The sequence below is a fragment of the Xyrauchen texanus genome, chromosome 37 (assembly GCF_025860055.1).
Source record: "Xyrauchen texanus isolate HMW12.3.18 chromosome 37, RBS_HiC_50CHRs, whole genome shotgun sequence".
NCBI classification, from domain to species: domain Eukaryota; kingdom Metazoa; phylum Chordata; class Actinopteri; order Cypriniformes; family Catostomidae; genus Xyrauchen; species Xyrauchen texanus.
Window position 1 is genome coordinate 31,516,569 of NC_068312.1, and position 21,092 is coordinate 31,537,660.

The 21,092-nt window shown below is 37.3% G+C and overlaps 1 protein-coding gene and 1 pseudogene across 2 annotated transcripts; one reads left to right on the forward strand and one right to left on the reverse strand.

Annotated features, from left to right (window-relative positions):
- Window positions 1-789: 789 nt before the first annotated feature.
- Window positions 790-15,108, forward strand: LOC127630949 (plasma protease C1 inhibitor-like). 2 transcript variants are annotated; one of them, XM_052108850.1, is made up of 10 exons: window positions 790-896; window positions 1,121-1,195; window positions 1,716-1,992; window positions 5,408-5,752; window positions 6,087-6,293; window positions 6,425-6,568; window positions 11,065-11,268; window positions 11,357-11,496; window positions 12,356-12,578; window positions 14,677-15,108. In XM_052108850.1, the coding sequence occupies exons 2-10, from the start codon at window positions 1,163-1,165 to the stop codon at window positions 14,928-14,930; spliced, it is 1,827 nt and encodes a 608-aa protein (XP_051964810.1). In that variant the 5' UTR covers window positions 790-896; window positions 1,121-1,162; the 3' UTR covers window positions 14,931-15,108. The 2 variants fall into 2 exon arrangements, with proteins under 2 accessions (XP_051964810.1, XP_051964812.1); XM_052108852.1 differs by having other exon boundaries at window positions 792-896; window positions 1,148-1,195.
- A 196-nt stretch (window positions 15,109-15,304) lies between these two features.
- LOC127630950 (double C2-like domain-containing protein beta) overlaps window positions 15,305-21,092 on the reverse strand; it is a 67,381-nt pseudogene continuing 61,593 nt past the window's right edge.

The following is a 21,092-nucleotide window of genomic DNA, read 5'->3' on the forward strand; positions in this document are numbered from 1 at the left end:
GAGACTTTGTATTATTACAACTAAATATTAGAATATTAGAGTGATTTCATTTGTGAAATGTAATTAGAAAAATAAACTTCTACATTCCACTACAATGTGAGAAAGTGATTTTTGAACAGCTATATTTATTGCTAAGTGGTTTACCAGAAAACACTTCAAGCACAGATGGAAAGACATAAAAGCAGCCTGTGATAATTAATTTTTTTTCATAATTGCTTGAAGCTTTTGTATGAATTAGCAATTTAACTCATTAAACTTATAGTCAGGCCCAGCTAAAAAAGAAATGAAACAAAAACAGGTTCCTGAAGCTCAGTTGGAAGAGTATAGCTCTAGCAACACCAAGATCTTGGGTTAGATTCCCAGGGAACACAAACTCATAAAAATGTATACCTTGAATGCACTGTAAGTTGCTTTATATTTAACATGCATTTGGCAGACACTTTTATCTGAAGTAAATGATATGTGATGATATATCTAAATGTATTTACACAATCATAGAAAAAAATAAATAAATACAATATGAGCTGAATGCAATGAACAACAGTCTTGCTTTCATGCATAGGCTATTTAAACTTACAATACTGTTGTGGCTGACAACCACTTGTCCCACTTACAGCATTACATGTTTTCAGCACATTTTAATGACTATGTTTGTTATTCTGTATTAGTTGCCAGCTGCACTTGCTTAAAAAGACTTTGGACATGTGATTTTCAGTAAATCAGTTGGATTTCTATCCAGGATCTATGTAAATAAAGAATCAACATGTTAGGAAACATCTGTGTAATGATTTACCAAAGAGCAGTAGCCATAGCAAGAAAACCTTACAAAACTGATAGAAAGGGACAAAGATAACATTTCAGCAGCTTGAAAGGTTTTACCAGGAGCAGTTACAACTGTAAGTCTCCTTTCAATTAAAAGAATGTTGCTTTATATAATACAACTTGTCCACATTTTTTGTATAGGCCATGTTGGTTGTGAAACTGCTTGGTCGTGTAATCTGTGTAGGACAAGACAGTTCTTTAAGGGTATTCTGGGATGCATTTCCATGATGTATAGTTAATGTGTGTTGAAGACATAGATATGGGGAAAATTAATGTTTATAACCTTCTTGTTTCATAGAATTATTGCAGTCTTCTCTTTTTTAAGGCTACTTTCATCACCATGTATCGTGCCTTTCTCCTGCTCTTGTTAGAGGTATGTAAATAACTGATCAAATGAAGACAGTTGTCTTTATTGTTTGCCTATATGATAGGATAGCTCAGACAAAAAAGTATATACAGTGTATACTTCATTTTACTCATCAATTGTGTATTGGGCCTGATTTAAAAGGATAGTATCCATATAAATGTGAACATCCTGTTATTAATTACTCACCCTCATGTATGTGACAGGACCAACACATCGCCATAATAATACATATTGCTACAATCACAAAACATTTTTTAATCTGTGGAACTTAAAAGGAGCTATTTGGAAGAACAGAAGTCTCAGTCACCTTTCACTTTCATTCTATGGAAAAAATATCTAATAAAAGTGAATTGAGACTGAGACTAACATTCTACCTCTCTTTGTGTTACATGGAAGAAAGAAAGCCATACACGTTTGGAACAACATGAAGTAATGACAGAATTTTTATTTTTGGGTGAACTACCTCTTTAAGTCAATGGTTTGATTTGGAACTACAATCTCCCTTTTCTTTATTTTTTTTTTTTAGCTTTCCCTGTCTTCATGTGATGTGACTATTCCACTGAACTCCAACATTTCCCTTCATTGTCTCCCTGACAATGTCTCTGCACTGGTTGACCATACATTTACCTGGAGCTTTAATTCCATCCAGATTCTGTCACAGGACATGATTGGGAAGGAGGGAAAGATCTTGCACCTCACAAATGTAAAGGCCAGTGATGGAGGCGAGTACAAGTGTGTGCAGGAAGGATGGAAAGGAGAGGGTCATGTAAGGTTGGGAAGAACGTTCAGAATAAGTGTGAAAGGTAAGACTTCTTTTCAATGAGGGGAGCCAGACAGTGCAGTGTCATATGTCAGCTCATTGATGCCTTCTAAACTCATAATCTGGACCATAAAAGCACCAATAGAGTGTAACAGAGTGTAACTTTTTCAGCTGCCTTGGTTTCAGAAATATTTTCCCGCTTCATTTTCTCCATAGCAATATATATAACTGATTCAACTGATCACAATGTATAATCAGGACATTAGTAATGTGAAAATGACCATTACAATGTGAAAAAAAGTGCCTTAAACTACTTCAAAGAGTTCTCGTCAAAAAATCCTCCATGTGCAGCAATGACAGCTTGGCAGATCCTTGGCACTCCAGCTGTCAGTTTGTCCAGATACTCAGGTGACATTTCACCCCACAATTCCTGTTGCACTTGCCATAGATGTGGCTGTCTTGTTGGGCACTTCTCACGCACCTTACAGTCTTGCTGATCCCACAAAAGCTCAATAGGGTTAAGATCCATAACACTCTTTTCCAATTATCTGTTGTCCAATGTCTGTGTTTCTTTGCCCACTCTAACCTTTTCTTTTTGTTTTTCTGTTTTAAAAGTGGCCTCTATTCTTCCCATATGGTCTGCTCTCCTGAGTCTTCTCTTTAGTGTTGTACATGAAACTGGTGTTGAGTGGGTAGAATTCAATGAAGCGTTCAGCTGAGGACATGTGAGGTGTCTATTTCTCAAACTAGAGACTCTGATGTACTTATACTCTTGTTTAGTTGTACATCTGGGCCTTCCACATCTCTTTCTGTCCTTGTTAGAGCCAGTTGTCCTTTGCCTTTGAAGACTGTAGTGTGCACCTTTGTATGAAATCTTCAGTTTTTTTGGCAATTTCAAGCATTGTATAGCTTTCATACCTCAAAACAATGATTGACAGACAAGTTTCTAGAGAAAGCGGTTCCTTTTTTGCAATTTTTTACCTAATATTGACCTTAAGACATGCCAGTCTATTGCATGCTGTGGCAACTCAAAAACAAACAAAGACAATGTGAAGCTTCATTTAACGAACCAAATATCTTTCAACTGTGTTTGATATAATGGCAAGTGATTTTCTAGTACCAAATTAGCAATTTAGCACGATTACTCAAGGATAAGGTGTTGGAGTGATGGCTGCTGGAAATGGGGCCTGTCTAGATTTGATGAAAAATTTATTTTTTCGAATTGTGATAGTGCTGTTTTGTACATCAGTAATGTCCTGACTATACTTTGTGATCAGTTGAATGCCACTTTGGTGAATTAATGTTCCAATTTCCTTCTAAAACATCAAATATGTATACTATTCCAAACTTTTGGCAGCCAGTGTGTGTGTGTGTGTGTGTGTGTGTGTGTGTGTGTGTGTGTGTGTGTGTGTATATAGAGAGAGGGACAAGTTCTGTCACAAACAGAACTATTTAACTAATCAGTCACCCACAGCCCCCAGTAAATTTTTCTGATCTAAACATGAAAAAAAAAAAAAAAAATGTCAAGACGGAACATTTTCTCAAGTATCTGCAGGGATTTATGATTATACATACAAATGGTTCGATATACTGGCAATGAGTATATGTGAAGTTACGTTTCTCTGCAAATACCACGTTAGTAATGCTGGAATTGCCCTAAAAGTAACCAGTCAGCAATTGTCAATGGTTCAACCCATTTTAAATCCAACCATTTTATTTCTCTTGATTAATTCAAGTAAACCATCTCACTTGAATGAAGTCCTGACAGCAAAAATCACTAGACTTTGCCTCGCACGCTCAACAAAATTTGTGAATGGTGCAGAATCAGCTTATCGAGAATGCATAAGACAAGGCATTTGTGCTTTATGATGACAAAACACCTTGGCTGTCACATTTAGCTACAACTCTCTCCTCTCTTTCCCAACTCTCTCCTCTGCCTTTAACTTTCAAATTGACACATAAAAGCTGCCTTACTTGACATATATACAACTCCATTTAAAAAAAAAACAAAAACAGACTTTGTTTTGCGGGGCCCCTAGTGGCTTGGAGGCCCTAAATGGCTGCTTGTACTTCTTATACCTAGAAAGGCCTCTGAAAATGAGACAAAATCCAAGACACAATGCATCGAGCATTTAGAACATGCTGCTTCACAATTAGACATATATACAATTCCCCAACAAAGCAGGGAAGTTGCACAAATGCATTACACAAAATAGAACCCTAGCGTATGCTAGCTATTTGTGCATTGGCCAGCTTGGAAATATGGACCAGGAAGGCCTAGAACTTATTTAACAAGTGACTTACCTTAGCTATGTGTGGATTTATTTAAACAAATGACCTAAGGTATCGATGTGTGCCAGTCCATATTTGACTAAAGCACAAGCACATGTGCCTTACACAGACATATATACATTAAGATGTGCTTCTATGTACCATGGCCAAAAGCAGACCTAACTGTGCAAGATTACATGTGAAATTACCTGTCTGCTTGCACCATGTAAGCCGATTGGCTAAACATATCACATGTGAGTGACAGTTTAACTTAAAGCAGATCAAAGTCTTTTTAAAGCAGATTACATTTGATTTTTTTAAAGTTGGAATTTGAATTAAAAAGCATTCCATTAGCCGATTTGAACATTCCATCAATCTAAATCTATGGAATTCTTCCTGTGTGATTGTCCGCTATGTCTGTGGGCCAATTTGGCATTTGTTTTGCCAATCAGAAGTCTATCTGCCTGTCAATCATTGTACGTTTTCACAGGGCAACCTAAATATGCTTGTATGGTGTCCTGCTCCTGTGACATGCACAGGTTTGGTGAAATGCTCAGGGAGACCTTGGGTTATGAAAAGAGGGGGAGTAGCTAAATCAAAGACTTGTTTGGAAGTTCCAGAACGGCTAAAATCACTTACAGCTCCTTTAAGTCTGATCAGTTAGAAATGACATAGCACACTATTCCAGAACCGTCTAAAGCTCTGTACTATGTGTGGTGGATGTAGCTTTAAAGCTCTGGGATGATTTTGTGTAATATATTTGTATAAATCGTAACATTTGTGTTGGCTTGAAGAAGCCAACTTACTGGTATAAACTTGGTTTAAGATTTTTTCAAAATCCCTGAACTGAGACCAAACTACCAAAAAAGTAATTTGAGAGAGTGAGGCCAAATTCCATTGCAATAGTCCATTATTTCCATTATTTGATTGGTGGAGCTCTCTTTAGGATTATGATTTATGTACTGCAATTCTTATCTGGGAAAAACAATCTAAAATCTGATGAACGTGTAGGATAGGATGTACCATTGCTATTTACAATTTCGAGTTTATGGTAAGTCTGTCTTGAAGGTTTATATTTGATTATTTTAAACAAATTACTCTATGAAAAAAAATTAGTGTGATTATTACTTCTGGAACTGTTGTGCTCTGTAAACTCTTGTTTCCTCACCTATCTTTATTTTTCTTAGAACCCCCACTTGTTCAGGAGTGGCTGATCATCAAATCAACAGCTGGGGATGATGTGACGCTTCCATGCCAGGTTCCTGAATTTTCCTTTTCTGGGTTAGCTGAAACAGCTCCTGTTGTCTGGAAACGAGACATAAAAGGGAACGAGGTGCTACTCGACCCCAAGAAAGAAAGAAACTACCAAGAAGAGAAAAATAAGTCTGCTGAAAGGGTGTTCTGGGAAATTAATCCCGAAGAACAGGACTGGTCAATTAAAATAAATCATGTCACAGAGGAAGATGCTGGGATGTACCAATGTATCATAAGGAAAATATCTAAGGCAATTTTGGTGGAGCTGGAAGTGAAAGGTAGCCCAAAACATTTAAGAAACTTCTCCTAGAGACTGCTAGACTCTTGGAGATGGTCATATTTCTCTATTTTTAACCTGAATTACTGGTAATTCAGATTACCTCTAAGAATCAAGATCATACTCTAAGATTTTATTAAGATCTGAAACCAGAATTTTAGTTTATCCAGTAGGATCTCAGGCCACATTCGCACTAAGCATTTTCATTTGAAAACTCAGGTTTTCAGGTTTATAACGTCATAGATTTCCAAAGTATGCAGTAATGGAGAGCGTATTCTTCATGGAATGAAATTGCATATTTTTCACATTGAGGTAACATTTTCCCACTCCTCTAGCCCCTCCTCTACCCCGCTGCCATAACTACAACCACCCCTGGGAGACTTGTGAGGATCCAGACAACAGATCATGGAAGTCAACTCTGAAGGAATCACTTACAGAATTCTCCACTTCGGTGTACTCCCATCTTAAAGGTTCAAAGCCTTTAACGAACTTGATCTTCTCCCCGATCAGCATTGCTGCAGCTCTCTCTAACTTGCTATTGGGTAAGAAAGTTGATGGAAGGAACGTCATCAAAACAGCAGAGGGCAGCTACACATTGTTCATATTGACCTGCTGATGGATTTGTTGAGCATCTTCCTTCCCTCTCTGCCTCACCCTCTTTCCTCTCTTCAAGGTGCTCGTGGTGAGACAAGAACACAGTTGCAAGATGCTCTCAGTCTTCCCAACGGATTCTCCTGCGTGCATTCCGAAATGAAGAAACTGAAAGAAGAAATGAAACACACTCTGGGGATGGCTTCAACCATCTTTTATTCTCCAGGTAAACATTGAATCAAACCATGTCAATGGATATACACCACTGTCACAACCACTCTCACAGAAGCAAACCTTTGACTATACAGTAGACAGAATAAGTTGGCAATAAATCAGTAACAATAAGATTTGGAGTCAAAAGTCCAAAATACTTTTTTTAGAATTCCACCAAAGTATATAATAATATTTTTGTTATAGCTCCAGCGTAATTAAGCAAATATAATTAAACCAAAGTAGCATACATCAAAGTGGTAAACTGATGCATTTTTTACTGTATTATTTTCCTTGAGTTTCACTTATAATGCTAGTAAAGTTTTTGCACAAAAAACAGTGAAAGTTTAGTTTTTACTTTTTCCACCCTGTCTCTGGCCCTCTATCTGAAATGCTATTTATTTATTGGTGCTATGTTCCCTTTAAGACTTCAGCACTGTATCCACCTTATTTTGCAACATGGAGTTATTTACCACAATGTAAATAAATAGAAAGTTAATAATACAAGAATTTAGTTATATAAGTTTAAAAACTATCACACAACCACAGGATGTACAGCAGAATGATGGCCTAACATTGAATTATTTTCTAACTTCAGCATTTATAGTAAACGAGTAAGTAAATCATTGACTTCAGAGTTGCTGTGTGTTGTATTGAAGAGATGGTAATAAAACCTGCTTCTTACTTTACCGAAATAGTGACGATGCAGTGATTCTTGTTTCCATGTAAACCTCCATTTATATGTACCTGCATATGCTTCAACTGTGCCATTATTTGTTTATTTCCAAAGGCGATGCTTCATAAGCCATGCTGAATGTGAGATCTGCGTGTCTGTCTGTAGCGTATTTAGGGGTTTCAATGAAAGTTTGGTAACTGGTTAGTTTAGTGGTGCTGTGTTATGCTATTAGCTTAGCTGTACTGTGTTGACAATATGGCGTCAGCAGGTTGCGCATGTGCAGTTAGTTGCCCTGGAAGAGTCTCTTTAGTCACCGTAGCAACCAACACCAGTGATTTGTGATCTGGGTCAACACTAATGAAAACAGTTTCATCGATGCATATGAACGTCAGCATGTTTCAAAATGCAGAAATGAACAGTAATTAGTTAAAGTGCCCAGATTCTCACATCAATATATGTAGCGAATTTTGTATTATAAATGTACTCTGCACAGGTTAAAGTGTCGTGTACATTACCATTTTTGTAAGGGATACGGTATGTGTGAGCTAGGAATTAAATAAACGGTCCTATTTCTACATTACTATGTAAGGAACCGACAACCGGAATAATTTATATAAATGACAAATAACTAGATTATTTGTCTGAATAAAATTCTCCACCATTAAAATCGTAATACAACGTCTCATATCAGCTTTAATAAGAGAACTATGATTAATTCTCTTATTGGAGTAATATTATTCTCATGGAGTATTGACAATAATATTACACATATAGGTATAACTTTTAAGCTAATTCTTTTAGAATCACAAAAGTCTATCGAAACAAAAACATACACACGAAATCACTCATACATGAGAAAGGGAAAAGTGGAAATAAAATGAAACCGAAAGAGAATAGGGGAAATGCAGTTATGAAAAGAGTAATTTTTGACCATCAGAGAGGACCATCCGTTTCTTAATTTAAAAGCACCTTTTGTTACAAAGGGGTTAACCTCTTTTACTAAAACTAAGTTCAGTTAGTTACTGGTATGATACTTGCAATTGCCTGGGCTGTTGAGAGAGCCTGGATGCAGTCACAGGAGAACGTCTTGATGGTTCCTCGAGTCGATGGTGTTCAAGTTGCAATCAATTTCTTCTGTGTTGAATTAAGAAATTATGCTGAACTGTGGTGTTCATTGACTCTATGGTCACGGTAGTTACACATGGCTTGAGGTGTTGAGGCTTGCCGGCCTGCGACCTCGGATAGAATGGTCCCGGTCCCACACAAACAGCAGCAGAGGGAAGAGAGCCAGGGGAAAGAGAATGAGTAAGAGGTCGGGACGTGTCTTTTAACTTCTGCTGGAGGTCCCTCCTCTAGAGTCTGGCTTGACCAATGAGAAAGGTGCAATTTCCAAATGTTCCTTTGTTTGGAAGCTGACTCATTTTCTGGTAGTTCTGTCATAAGGGATGCATAAAACAGTATACAGATCAAAAACACTTTACAATACAGTAAATATCATATATACAATGTCCTGGGGATATACATGTGAATTTATAGACAGTTTTTCTATAAATTATGAAGAAAAGTCTGTTGTTCTGGGCTTTGCCTCCATTTCTGATGGGGGAAGATTGCTCTGGTATGCAGCTAACCTCCCCCGCTTGGAATGTCACTGATGTCCACTAGTTGCTGGACCTTTTAAAGACAGTGTAAAGGCTTGATAATGATCAGTGGGGGAGCAGACATAACTGAGTCGGCTTGGCCCTACTTGGACCTTTGCTTGTTACAGTCTTGAGACATCTGTTGGCTTATTCATTAAATAATAATTGTGTGTCTGATTGGTCCAGATGCTACACTGTTTACTATACACTACAAAGAAAGAGAGAATGCTCTCTGACAAGTACGGAGATTAAAATGATTTTATTGCTTTGACAAGATGAAACAAAATGCAGATTTGTTGCAAATAAAGTTTAAGCAGCATTTGCCCAGCGGCTTTCTGCTCTCTGCTGGTTATGTAAATCTATTTCAGACGGTGCAGAGGACTGTCCTGTCTGCACCTGAATTCATTCATTCTGCCTGTGCAACAGTGTGATAAAACTATATAAGTTCAAAACCAATGAGTTTATGAAAATCATAATTAATGATAATAATATGATGACATATATTGGCAGCCTGTAATATAAAGTAGCATAATGTAGTATTTTTGTATCGCTAAAATAGCTGGAAGTGGCTGATACCAGAAGTGGTCCACATTCAAGGTGGATAATTAGCTGAAAAATCTGTGTTATGATTGGCCAACATCAGAGCAAACACCCCCCACTATAACACATGTGGAACAATTTTCCAAGAATGAAAGCATGCAATCATGCAAGCGATTTAAAAAATTCCAGTTGGAGTCCTGATCATGGTTTATTTTGCAATAAAACTGGTTAACTATAGAATAACTTACATATCAAACAAACTCAAACAGATGGAATATTAGTATTAAATGTGTCACACCCAGCATCACTGTCATGTCCAATATAGTTGGCACAGCTCCATCTTTCAATGTAAGTTTCTTTGCAAAACCTGAATCATATTGGTTATCAAAAGAATCAATACAGAAATGTGCCGAACAAAGGTACATACATTGACTCAGAAACGTTGTTTAAATACATTTAAGCCTCTCATTCATTATATAGGGATCCTTCAAAAGGATATGCAGCAAATGAGGTTGTTCCGCGACCAGGAACACAACATCATCTTGGGACCTTACTCGACATCTTCATCTTGTTGTTTTTTAAAAGCAATCTACAGGAACACTTTCAGTGTTTGAGCACATCAGCTGCTCTCTTTATCAATTCACTGTGAAAATTACATATATTGTGGAGACAGATATATTCAAATGACACTGCATTGTGGCATCACAATGTAGCCAATTTCAAAACAAGTCATTTTTGCAAAGTGGAAAAATAAATACTGTTTTTTTACAGATTGGAGACGAAGTTTTCAGTTCTGAAACCTACAGTGTTTTTAATGATCTTATATGTCAAAAAATCAACGAAACTTTATCCCTTATGATATGACCCCTTTTAAGGCAATGGTCAATAACGATGGCAGATTTTTACCAAGAAGTTTAAAGACAGTAATTTAATGAAAAATTATGTTTTTTAAATTATTAATTAAAATATTTGTTGGCCAAACCACTGTTTTGACATTATTGTACGTTACCTTTTAAATGTTTTGTTGCTTCATGGATTTTGCTTTTTAAATGTTTAACTTTTTACATTTTTCTGAAATGCCTTTAATAGACTGCTGTTCCCCTGTCAACCCCCAGTGTTTGCATGAAAATTATGGGACTGGTTTTGAGTAAAGTCCCTGTAAATGGAACCATGGAAAGGAGGCGAGAACCAGCTTGACAATATAAATAATATTTTTTAATAAAGAACTAAAACCAAAAGACACAAACACACACATAGGATAGACAGCTGCCCGTAAAAGTTATATCTCTATCGCACCACTGTCCGCAGTTGGCCTTTATCCCTCTTGGAGGCTTGATTAGCCTGATAAGGGGCCGGGTGTGTAAAATCACGATCCGGCCCAGCCTTCCGCCCAGTCACATTCCCATTGTGACAACTTGCCATGTATAGTGTGACAGTATCCTCCCACTATCACCGATCACATGAATCTTGAAAATCCCATCATGTTTTTTTTAACATTCATACAAGTGCTGTCGATTAAACGTGTGAATTCAGTGCGAAATATTTTATAAAAAAATGACACAACATAAAATATGAATCATGCCCTGGACTGTCATAAGGAACAGCATTATTTTTCATTCTGAATGAACATTCTACTCACTTATTCTGTTCCCCCCATAGAGCAAAGGATGGCAGAGGCTTTCATCAACCAGTCTTTGGAGTTCTATGATGCAAAGCCACAGAAGCTGACCAATGACAGCAATCTTAATGTGAATCTCATCAACAACTGGGTGGCAGACAAGACAAATCATAAAATTACTGAGTTAGTTGACGAAGTTGATCCCTCTACCATGTTTGTTCTTATAAATGCAGTCTACTTTAATGGTAAGTGTCAATATATCCAACATCAGATCTGTTTAGCTTTCTAATACCTGTCAAGGCATGACACTGTATCCGTGTTTGGTCATTACAGGCAAATGGAAAATGTTCTTTGATCCCACTAATAAACGGGAAGCGTTCACCAAGTTGTCAGGTGAGGTCGTAAATGTGGAAACTCTCTACAGCCCCAAGTACAAGCTTGTAATGAGCTATAACAAAAAATTAAAGGCAGAGGTAAGTGTCACAGGCCCTGTTTACACCTGGTATTAACATCCATCTCAGGTGATCCAATCACAAGACAGAGCTAAATACAGGTGTAAACGGTGTCCAAAATGTTTTATGATCGATCACTCAAAAGACTTTGGTATATGGTCAGAAATGCATGTGACCACATCGTATTTATGGTCTAAATGCTAACGTCGTCCCGGACAACAAATTACCGACTTCTTACCTAACATGCATTCATTCTTCTAAAACTATGGTTTTAAACTTTTGCAGGTTTGGTGTGGTTTCAAAAAAGAACAATCATCAGAAGTTTAACATCCCAAGTTCAGTTAGTCAAAGCATCCACACTGCGGTGAGACAAAAATTTAAGGGCATAGGTCACCCCAAAATGAACATTTTGTCATTGTTTACTCACCATGAAGTTGTTTCAAACTCATAAAGCATTCCTTCTTTTATGAAACACAAAATTAAATATTGGGCCAACCATAATTCAGAAAAGAAACAAACAAAGAAATTGAATGTTGACTGAGGCTAACATTCTGCCAAACATTTCATTTTATGCTTCAAGAAATAAAGAAAAGGTTTGGAATGTTTTTTTAGTTGTTTTTTTTTTTTGCATATTCGATATAAGACTGTGTATGAGTGCAGTTCATTTTTGTGCTTTTTTGTATATTTTACATACTTTATTAACATCCAGAATTGTACTGTACAGTATGTAGTGCTGCAATCAGAGACTCTCTCCTTGATGAAATCTGATCATAAATGGCCTGTGATCGGAGACACATTTTAATGCCAGGTGTAAACGGGGCCACAAATAATGCATAAGTGTGTGCAAGCATATTCTCCAAAACTCTTTCTCTAACTCCAGGTTGGAAAATTTCCTCTCACAGGCAAGAATAGCCTGTACATTTTGATCCCACGCACAATGTCAGAAGAATCCTTTTCATTGGTGGAGAAAAATATGACCGCCGCTAATATTATAGAAATGGTTTCTGAGATGAGCAAAATCGCAGCCCAAACTGCTGAGGTCACACTTCCTAAAATTAAACTGGCAGTGACCACACCACTTGAGAAGTTACTAAGAAAACTTGGTAAGTGTGTCTCTTTAATAAACCCAAAATACTGTATAGAGCAAAGATGTGACAATTAAAGAAACAGTTCACACAGAAATGTAAATTCTGTCATCATTTACTCACCCTTATGTTGTTCCAAACCCATATGCCTTATTTTTCTTCTATGGAATACAAAAAGAGAGATTTTGTAATTGTTTATAGTTACATGCTCTTATCAAGCTTTAAAAAGCATAAAACCACCATTAAATTAGTCTATAAGTCTTTTATGTATTATATTCCAAGTCTTCTGAAGTTCTATGAATGCTTTGTGTGACAAACCGACCACAATTTAAGATATTATTCACTGAAAATCTTACCATCAGCTGCACATCTCATTCATGCATGCATCTATTTTTTTAAAATGGCACCTAAGGAAACTTTGATCAGAGGCGGAGCCAGAGGGGTGTCCGGGGTGGCACCCTGGTGCCACCCCAACATTTTATTCGCTACTGGCAGTTTGATACTGATTGACATCTCATTTCACCTCTTGTTGAAAGAAGCATTTATTTTGACATTCGATGGCACAATGGGCGCATTTTTCAAATCAAGGATGAGGGAGAGAGAATATTAACACTGGTTGTGAGATACAGAAGAATAAGAACATACAGAAGAAGGGGAGAATATTTCGACAGTTTGTTTTTGAAAACTCTTAACATGCGCTTGTTCCACATGACAGGCTCTTGCTGCATGCCTCTGAACAAACAGCAAATCAGGTGAATTGTTTGCTTTATTGATTTTGCTTTAAAAATGTTATTTGTTTATTGAAACATGAAAAACAAAAGACATTTCTAAATTCAAATTGCACTTAAATCTAAATGAAAAAAGCAATAAAATAACAAAGTGATAAAAAAATCATATATACCCACCTCATGGTATTTTGTGATGGCAGGTGCTAGTTTCACACCCTGGTCACCGTTTAATATATTTGGAGTCTTCCCAGATCCATGGTTTTGCCATTTTGCCATATTGACGATCATCTGTTCGCAATCTCCACTGGGATCTTTGTAAGACATTCCGATAGTAGCGGATCCGATTACATCGTCACATCGCCTAGCCCTAAAGGGTATCATGTCACACAAATGTAATTTGGTCTTGATTAGGCCAATTCCAAAACTTTTCTTTGCTATTAGTTAACATAATATTTATGAGCTTAAATATGATACTTTCAATTTATAATATTGATGGGCACCAAAATAATTTTTATTTTTCAAGTGCATTTCTGTCATGGTCTACGGACCCCCTGAAGTAGCCTTGGCTAAACTAATATGTTTTCGTGTTGGAAACGCATCTTTTTCTCTCCGTTTTGGCCTTCCGTCCACACTGAGATTGCGTTTTTGTCTGCAAAAACTGAGCTTTTAGAAAACACACTCCAAAGTGGATACATTTGAAAACACCATTTTCGCATTGTAGTGTAGACTGTGAAAACGAATACATTTGAAAATTATGTATTTGTTGTCATGGGACGCAGTCTTGTGATCTATCCAACCAAAACAATCAAGATGGCGGCCCGTGTTATAGCGACGCCGTTGTACTTGATACTCACTTTGATAGCATTGTTAAAAAATAAATGTTACTTTGTACAACCATCACATTGCGTTCCTTCAAAGGCAAACGGAAGTTTACTTGGAATTGGTGTCCGGCGACGGAAAACAAGGACAATTGTGCTTCAGACCATACATGCAACAGGGATTTTCCGCATGCGCTGTAACATGATTTTTTTCACGCGTTTTCATACATTTCAGTGTGGACGAGCAACTTTTCGAAAATGCTTGAAAACGCTAGTGTGGACGAAGAGCATTTTGAAACGAGAACACCGTTTTCAAATGTATCTGTATTAATGTATACGCAGCCTACAACTCTAGTTCCGCTACTGACTTTGTTGCAAGATTGGAGGAAAGAGCTTCTGTAGAGGGGAGGATTGTCAGTTAATAAAAACTTACATTTTGGTCTGTTCATTACACAAAGCTATCATATCTCTCTTGAAGACTTCAATTATTGAGTAAATAATTCCAGAATATTAATTTTTGGGTGAACTGTAAGTGCGATATTTCATTATTCTCATCTCTTCTTCACTTAGGTTTGTCAGATCTCTTTGAAAGTCCTAATTTGTGTGCTATGTTTCCGGGGGAATCCGATTCGTTCATCTCAGACGCTCGCCATCGTGCCTTTTTGTCGCTCACAGAAAAAGGAGTTGAAGCAGCCGCAGCCACCAGCATTTCTTTCTCTCGCTCCTTTCCATCGTTCTCAGCTCTGCAGCCCTTCATTCTGATAGTCTGGAGTGATGAGATTGATGCCCCGCTTTTCATTGGAAGGATTGTTAATCCGTTATAAGAAAGATAGAGAAAGAGGAAAAAGTGATCACAGACATCACAGTATCGATCAAATCCACAAAAAGATAGATCCAATCAAACTTTATCACAAGCAAACTCAATGAATGCATTTCTGTAACATAAATTAGAATGCATGCATAATCTTGGTAACCATTAAAGATATACTTGTCCTTAAACAAGTGTTGTATCATGCATTCGTTATTTAATATAGTTAATTCTCTTCAGAACATTTTCCATTAGTTACAACACAAAAATAAAAGTAATTCCATGAATGAAAGATTATTTGCAATATTACAGTTGGTCATATATGACTCAAATGCACAAAATCATTTGACATTGCTCTTGTTTGCAACACCCCCCCCCCCACCCGCCACTTTTGCACAGTTTTATTTTTGAGACGCAATTACATAGACTGACACATGATGGCAGTCATATTACATGTTCTACACAGACAGTCAACTAAGGACACACGAGCGAAACTTGAATAATCCTCCTTCAATTTGACCTCTCCATTAACGCCATCCCTGAAGTCCCATCTTGGCTGGCAGGTGGTGCCAGTCCATTATCTAAATGCCATGCTGTTTCATCAAAGGTAGCCTGGATTGTCCCAGTTCACTGAGCAAAATCAAAAACCCTTAGATGGGCCCTGATGATGGAAATTAGAGCAAACATAAGCACTGCAGATCAGCGGTCCATCAAAGCATGTGACATTCAGTTGGTATGCAGCTGCTTAGCATATATTTTATTTAATAACTCAAATTAAAACGGGTAGCTCACCCAAAAAAGTTCTGTCATTGTTTACTCTAATTTAAAATATTTAAAATAAAATTTAAATATTGTGTGAAATATCCCTTTAAAAAGACAAAGTTGAACTCAGTGAGCCACAAATGCAGCCATGGAAGGAATGTTGTCAAATTTTTTGCAAATATTTAATGAACGTGAAAACTCACGTTTGGGGCATGACTACCTGTTATTCCAACCAATGGAAGAAGTTTCGACCAATGGTGTTTGGGAAACATGTTTGAAAACAATTATTTTTCAAATAGAATGCAACAGTGCTCGTCAACATTTTCAGTCATCTTGGTTCAGGAAGTGTTTTCCCCATTAATGTTTTCCATCCTATATAAAAGTTTTCTATGACATAAACCAAACCAACCAGCTCCAAGGTGAAACACAAAATTACAAGTTTTCGATTGCATCTTTCACAGTGCATCATAAAAACGGGCAGTCCCTGGAGAGCTTTTTTATCTGATTGGTTGAGCTTTCTGCTCAGGATTCACAGGCTGTGTAGACCTTAACCAGGAATTGCACACCATTTTAAATAAATAAAGTTGAATAAGGTGGACTGATGGCTTTAATAAAAACATTTAATGACAACCTCAGGGCTCATGGTTGGTTTGTCTTTAAAGGTTTATAAATTATCGTTACAAATCAATAAATCTATGGAGAAAACAAATGTGAATTATACTTCTGGAACCAGACTGTTGAGCTCTGTTCCGTTCTGTGATGCTAGTGATGTTGAAATTACACAAGTCACCTTTAAGAGTGTTTAAAATAAAGAAATGTGCATAATTGTTTACAAAGTATCACCACAGCTGATGACAACACATTGTCAGGACAACAAAGTGTGTCCTTTAATTGCTCTGCAACCCATTTTTGTGCCTCCGGGCTCTTGCATGCTCATGTGAACCTACAATGTCCTGTGATAGGATGTTTGTCCATCAGAGGCTTTGTTTGATTGCTAATTTAACCCCCTAAGGGGACTGCATCTGTGCATGAGGCCTGCTAAAGACTGTTGTTGATGATTCAACCCCCGTATTGGTAGTGATTCGCACTGTCCTTTGCGTATGGCACCTACGGTGCTTGCAGTTAGACCTTTAAACCAGTAGAGGGTGTGAGAGAGAACGTGAGAAAGTCAGTCAACGTGCATCAGAGCTTCTTTTTTGTACGAGACTGTACAAAACATTCAACAGAGACACAAATATAGACAGATAAAAACAGGCCGATACATTCACACACAAATACACACACACACACAAATACAGGCGCGCGCACACACACACACACACATTTGCAATAAATTTCCAGAAAGAGTTGTGCAGATTTTTGAGATGACTGTCAATATAATCCCGCATGGAGTGACAGATGGTAGTCTCCAGGTGGAGATAAGTTCTTGAGTGAATCTTTAAATCCATAAACAGTTACTTTCTTCAAATTTTTGTCCATTTCTCTTTGCAAACTGTCTCTTGTGCTTTTCACGTGCTCCATGTTTTTGTCGGGCTGGAAGAGACTGTAAACTTTCATACAAAATGAGCCACATAATACATACAGTAGGCACACAGAGACATTTACAGTCAGCTGGATATGTTGTGCTTTGACAATGTGCAAAATTACGGCACCACCAACTGTAACAAACACCAGGATGCTATTACATGTTTACTAACATGTAATAAACAATTAATAACACTATAATATGGCATGGGCTCCTGTGGCATAGTCACAACACAATACAATTTCAAATAAATTACGTGTAGGCCAGAAAAAGGGGTCAATGCATGTGACAACACACAGTTGTGCGTCACAATCCGGGCTTGTGATCACACTTGCCTCTTCTTGCTCAGCAAAAAAGACTGTGTAAAGGTCTGACATTTATCTGTACAATAGGTTATTATGCTTTATCTCACTCTTTAATTTAGTAAAATGTAACCATCGCTCCCAGATTAAGCATTATTGCATCTCTTTATCATTATTACTCCATTACTTTTTGTATTACTTATCAGAAGGGAATGAAACATGTGCACATGCATGCTGGTCTGAGTGTGTGCATGTGCATTAGTCACTGCTAGGGGCTCCTTGTTGTGTTAGTGTGTGCCAATATTCTACTTTCTTTCCTTTGTGTTTTAGACACTCAAACCAGTGTTTCAGTCTCTCTCCTTTTGCATTAATTCCCAATTCAACTCCACCTAAAAGAGAGAGAGAGAGAGAGAGAGAGAGAGAGAGAGAGAGAGAGAGAGAGAGAGAGAGAACAATCAGATACCAAAAGTATGGCTGCATTATATGACCAAAATCTTCACTGTTAATTTATTCTAGTGGTCAACGAATATAGGTTTTCTGATGGCCAAACCCATACTGATATAAAGGGATCAAGGTGGCCATTGGCTTACAGTATATAATGTTGATATACAGAATGCAATTTCATTATGGCAAATGAGGCATTTCCAAAATAGTTACATCAAAAGAATACTTATTAAATTAACAATGTTTACTCAAAACTCACTTCATCATTTGAAAACAGACAAAGTACATTATCCATTGACTCCAGAGGCTGCCCACAATTCTGCAGCAATAACTAATAAACAGTAAGAAACAGCAGCATTTAACTAAATATTTTGCATGAGAAAAGAAGTGGTTTCTGGCTCAAGAGAATTTGTAAATAATTTATGTGAACTCGTTTATTTACATAAACCGACTTACTATAAAATGAATTGGAGTTCCCAATGCTAAATATAAGCAATCATTTATTTTAACCAGTCAATTTATACGTCCAAAAGATTGGATTTCCCAGCTCTACATGTGAGAAAGCGAGAGGTGAGTTAGTTTGATTCTCCCTTGGTTCCATTCACAATAAAATGGGACAATTGCAGCGTTTTGTGACATTACACCGGTACTCGTTGGGAAATGTAGATTGTTCCTGAAAAGCTACACTGTTGTGAAAAGAACTGAGCTAATGTCATGCTACTGAAAAATGTAAGTTAGTAGTGTCACTCTCAATTAGTTACTCCCACTGCTCAGTGTGTCCACGTATTCACACAGAACATGTTCTTGCATTACTATTGCTATTATACTGCACTGCTGTTAGTTGCTAATCAGTATTTGAACCATCAGCATTGGGCTTTTTAAGATGCAAAATTAAAAACATGCATTTGCTCCATTCAGTTGTGCTCTTTCTAGCTGCTTGGACAGCAAACAACCATAGTCTACCACCGAAGACCTAAACTTGCTCAGAATAATGCAACTATGTGTGAAGGCAAGTCTGTGGCCACAAGCTGTGTTTCATTTGGTCAGGCACCTCACGTACTGAGATGTTGCCCCACTTCGATCACTATTACACAAACACACACACACACACACACACACACACACACACACACACACACACACACACACACACACACACTTCACATCAATACCACATGCTCATGGCCACGAGCAAGCCATAACTAATGAACTCTACGCATTACATGCCCACCATTGGGCTTGAAAGAATAAGAAAGGATACAGAGAATGAGACAGTAAAAGAAAGAGAGAGAGGGTTAAAAAGATCCATGATAAAAAGCTAAATAAATGTTAAGCTCCATTAAACTTGTAAATTCTTAAATAATTAAATCAATCATAAAACCGCTCTATGCCTTCACGCCTGGTTGTCTCTCACAAGCTTTCATTCACATCTCATTCACATCCCATCATTTATTCACACTTCTATCTTGATCTCTCTCTGTTCCTCAGTTTTTTTACTCTCACTGTCGCTCTCTGAGTCAGTAACCCTTACATCATTTACTCTCACTTTCTCAATCGTTAGAGAGCACTCGTCATTCAACCACAAATAAACACGTCACACAACAAAACAGTCACTAGCTCAACAGATTTTTTTCCCTATAAGCTCTATTTCTTTTCCTGATATAAAAACTAAATACTGACATCATCAGCTTGGGGAATAATAGCACAGCACTGAGCAGAAAATGAGACGTACAAGCTGAATATTCAAGAGCATTTGGTACTCTGAGAGTAAAGAATCAAAACAGCACATCTAAATGAAATGTTCTGGGTTTCAATAAGCTCTAGTGACAGAATCTGTGACATGCTATCGATCAACACTGGCCAGGGGCAGAAATGATCAAGGGCACAGAATGTGACAAAAATGTCCTGGATATTTTTAATGTGGGGGAAAAAAATGGCCCATAGTTAATTCATCTGTTTATTGTATAAATTATCTATCACACAGGAAATCAACATGTTGCTTACGGAAGCACATGTACCTATAAATCAATCCCATTAGACAATTTTACGTCAATTTACGAACACATTTCCCCTCTGGCACTACTGAACCTCCAAGATGCGGATTCTGGAAACCAGGAAGCAATTGTGTTTACATAATCCATAGTGAGTGCTTAAAAAAAATAAAATTTTACTCCACCGATGGTTAGGTTTAGGGTTGGGATTTGGGTTAGGGGGTAGAGATAATAAAATATGCATTCCTGCTGACTTTACATCATTTTCAACCAAAATTGAAATACTGTCTTCTGCCACCACTCTGTGGACATTTCACACTTCCAGCTTCAACCACTGAGTGGCAGTGATTTTAATTTAGTTTAAGCACAGACCTATTTCAGCAGACCTACTGTTGCCGAATTCAGTGTAATTAGTCTGCATTTACTATATTTCATAATAAATTACACAAGGTCTATCTAGTTTAGTGCCTCTGCTACTGTTGTATTTGATGTTTGTCTGAATAGTCTTATGTTAACATGTCCTGTGGCTATATTTTTGGAACAGTGTGCATTTTGTTTATTTGCTTGCAGTGTCATGTCCCATAGTTTAAGTGCATTACTGTTAAGTTTTTTTCAGCAGAACGAGGCAAAATTATTTTCTGTGGTAATCTACACTGTATGGTAATGCCACTGATGCTGTAGATAGAGACTAACTTTTTTAGAATGTAATATTCCAACTCACCTATGAAGTCATTGCTCATACCCAGGTCATAGTCCCAGACTGAGATCTCCAAGGTTTTCTTGGCGAGCTGATCATGTGGAACTTCATAGGAAAATTCCTGGGTTGAAGAAGAAACAATGAGTTTTGGCAGGACATTTTTTTATTGAACAAAAATACATTTGTATTTAAATTGGTTTGGTTGACAAAATCCCCTTACTTAGCTTAAACCTGCTTAAGGGGCTGTTCAGACCAATCACATTCTTGTGCTAAAAAGTTAGATGCAGCACAATATGTATAACAGAACGCAGGTGTCTTAAGATGCACTTTTAAACGTTTATTTTTTTTTACTGACACGGGGTCTACAAACCTGATACTTCTGTGCAAAACGCTGAACAAACAGCGAGACACAGCTAAGAAAAACAGTTCCCAGATTCAATACAAGTTAAGATGAATC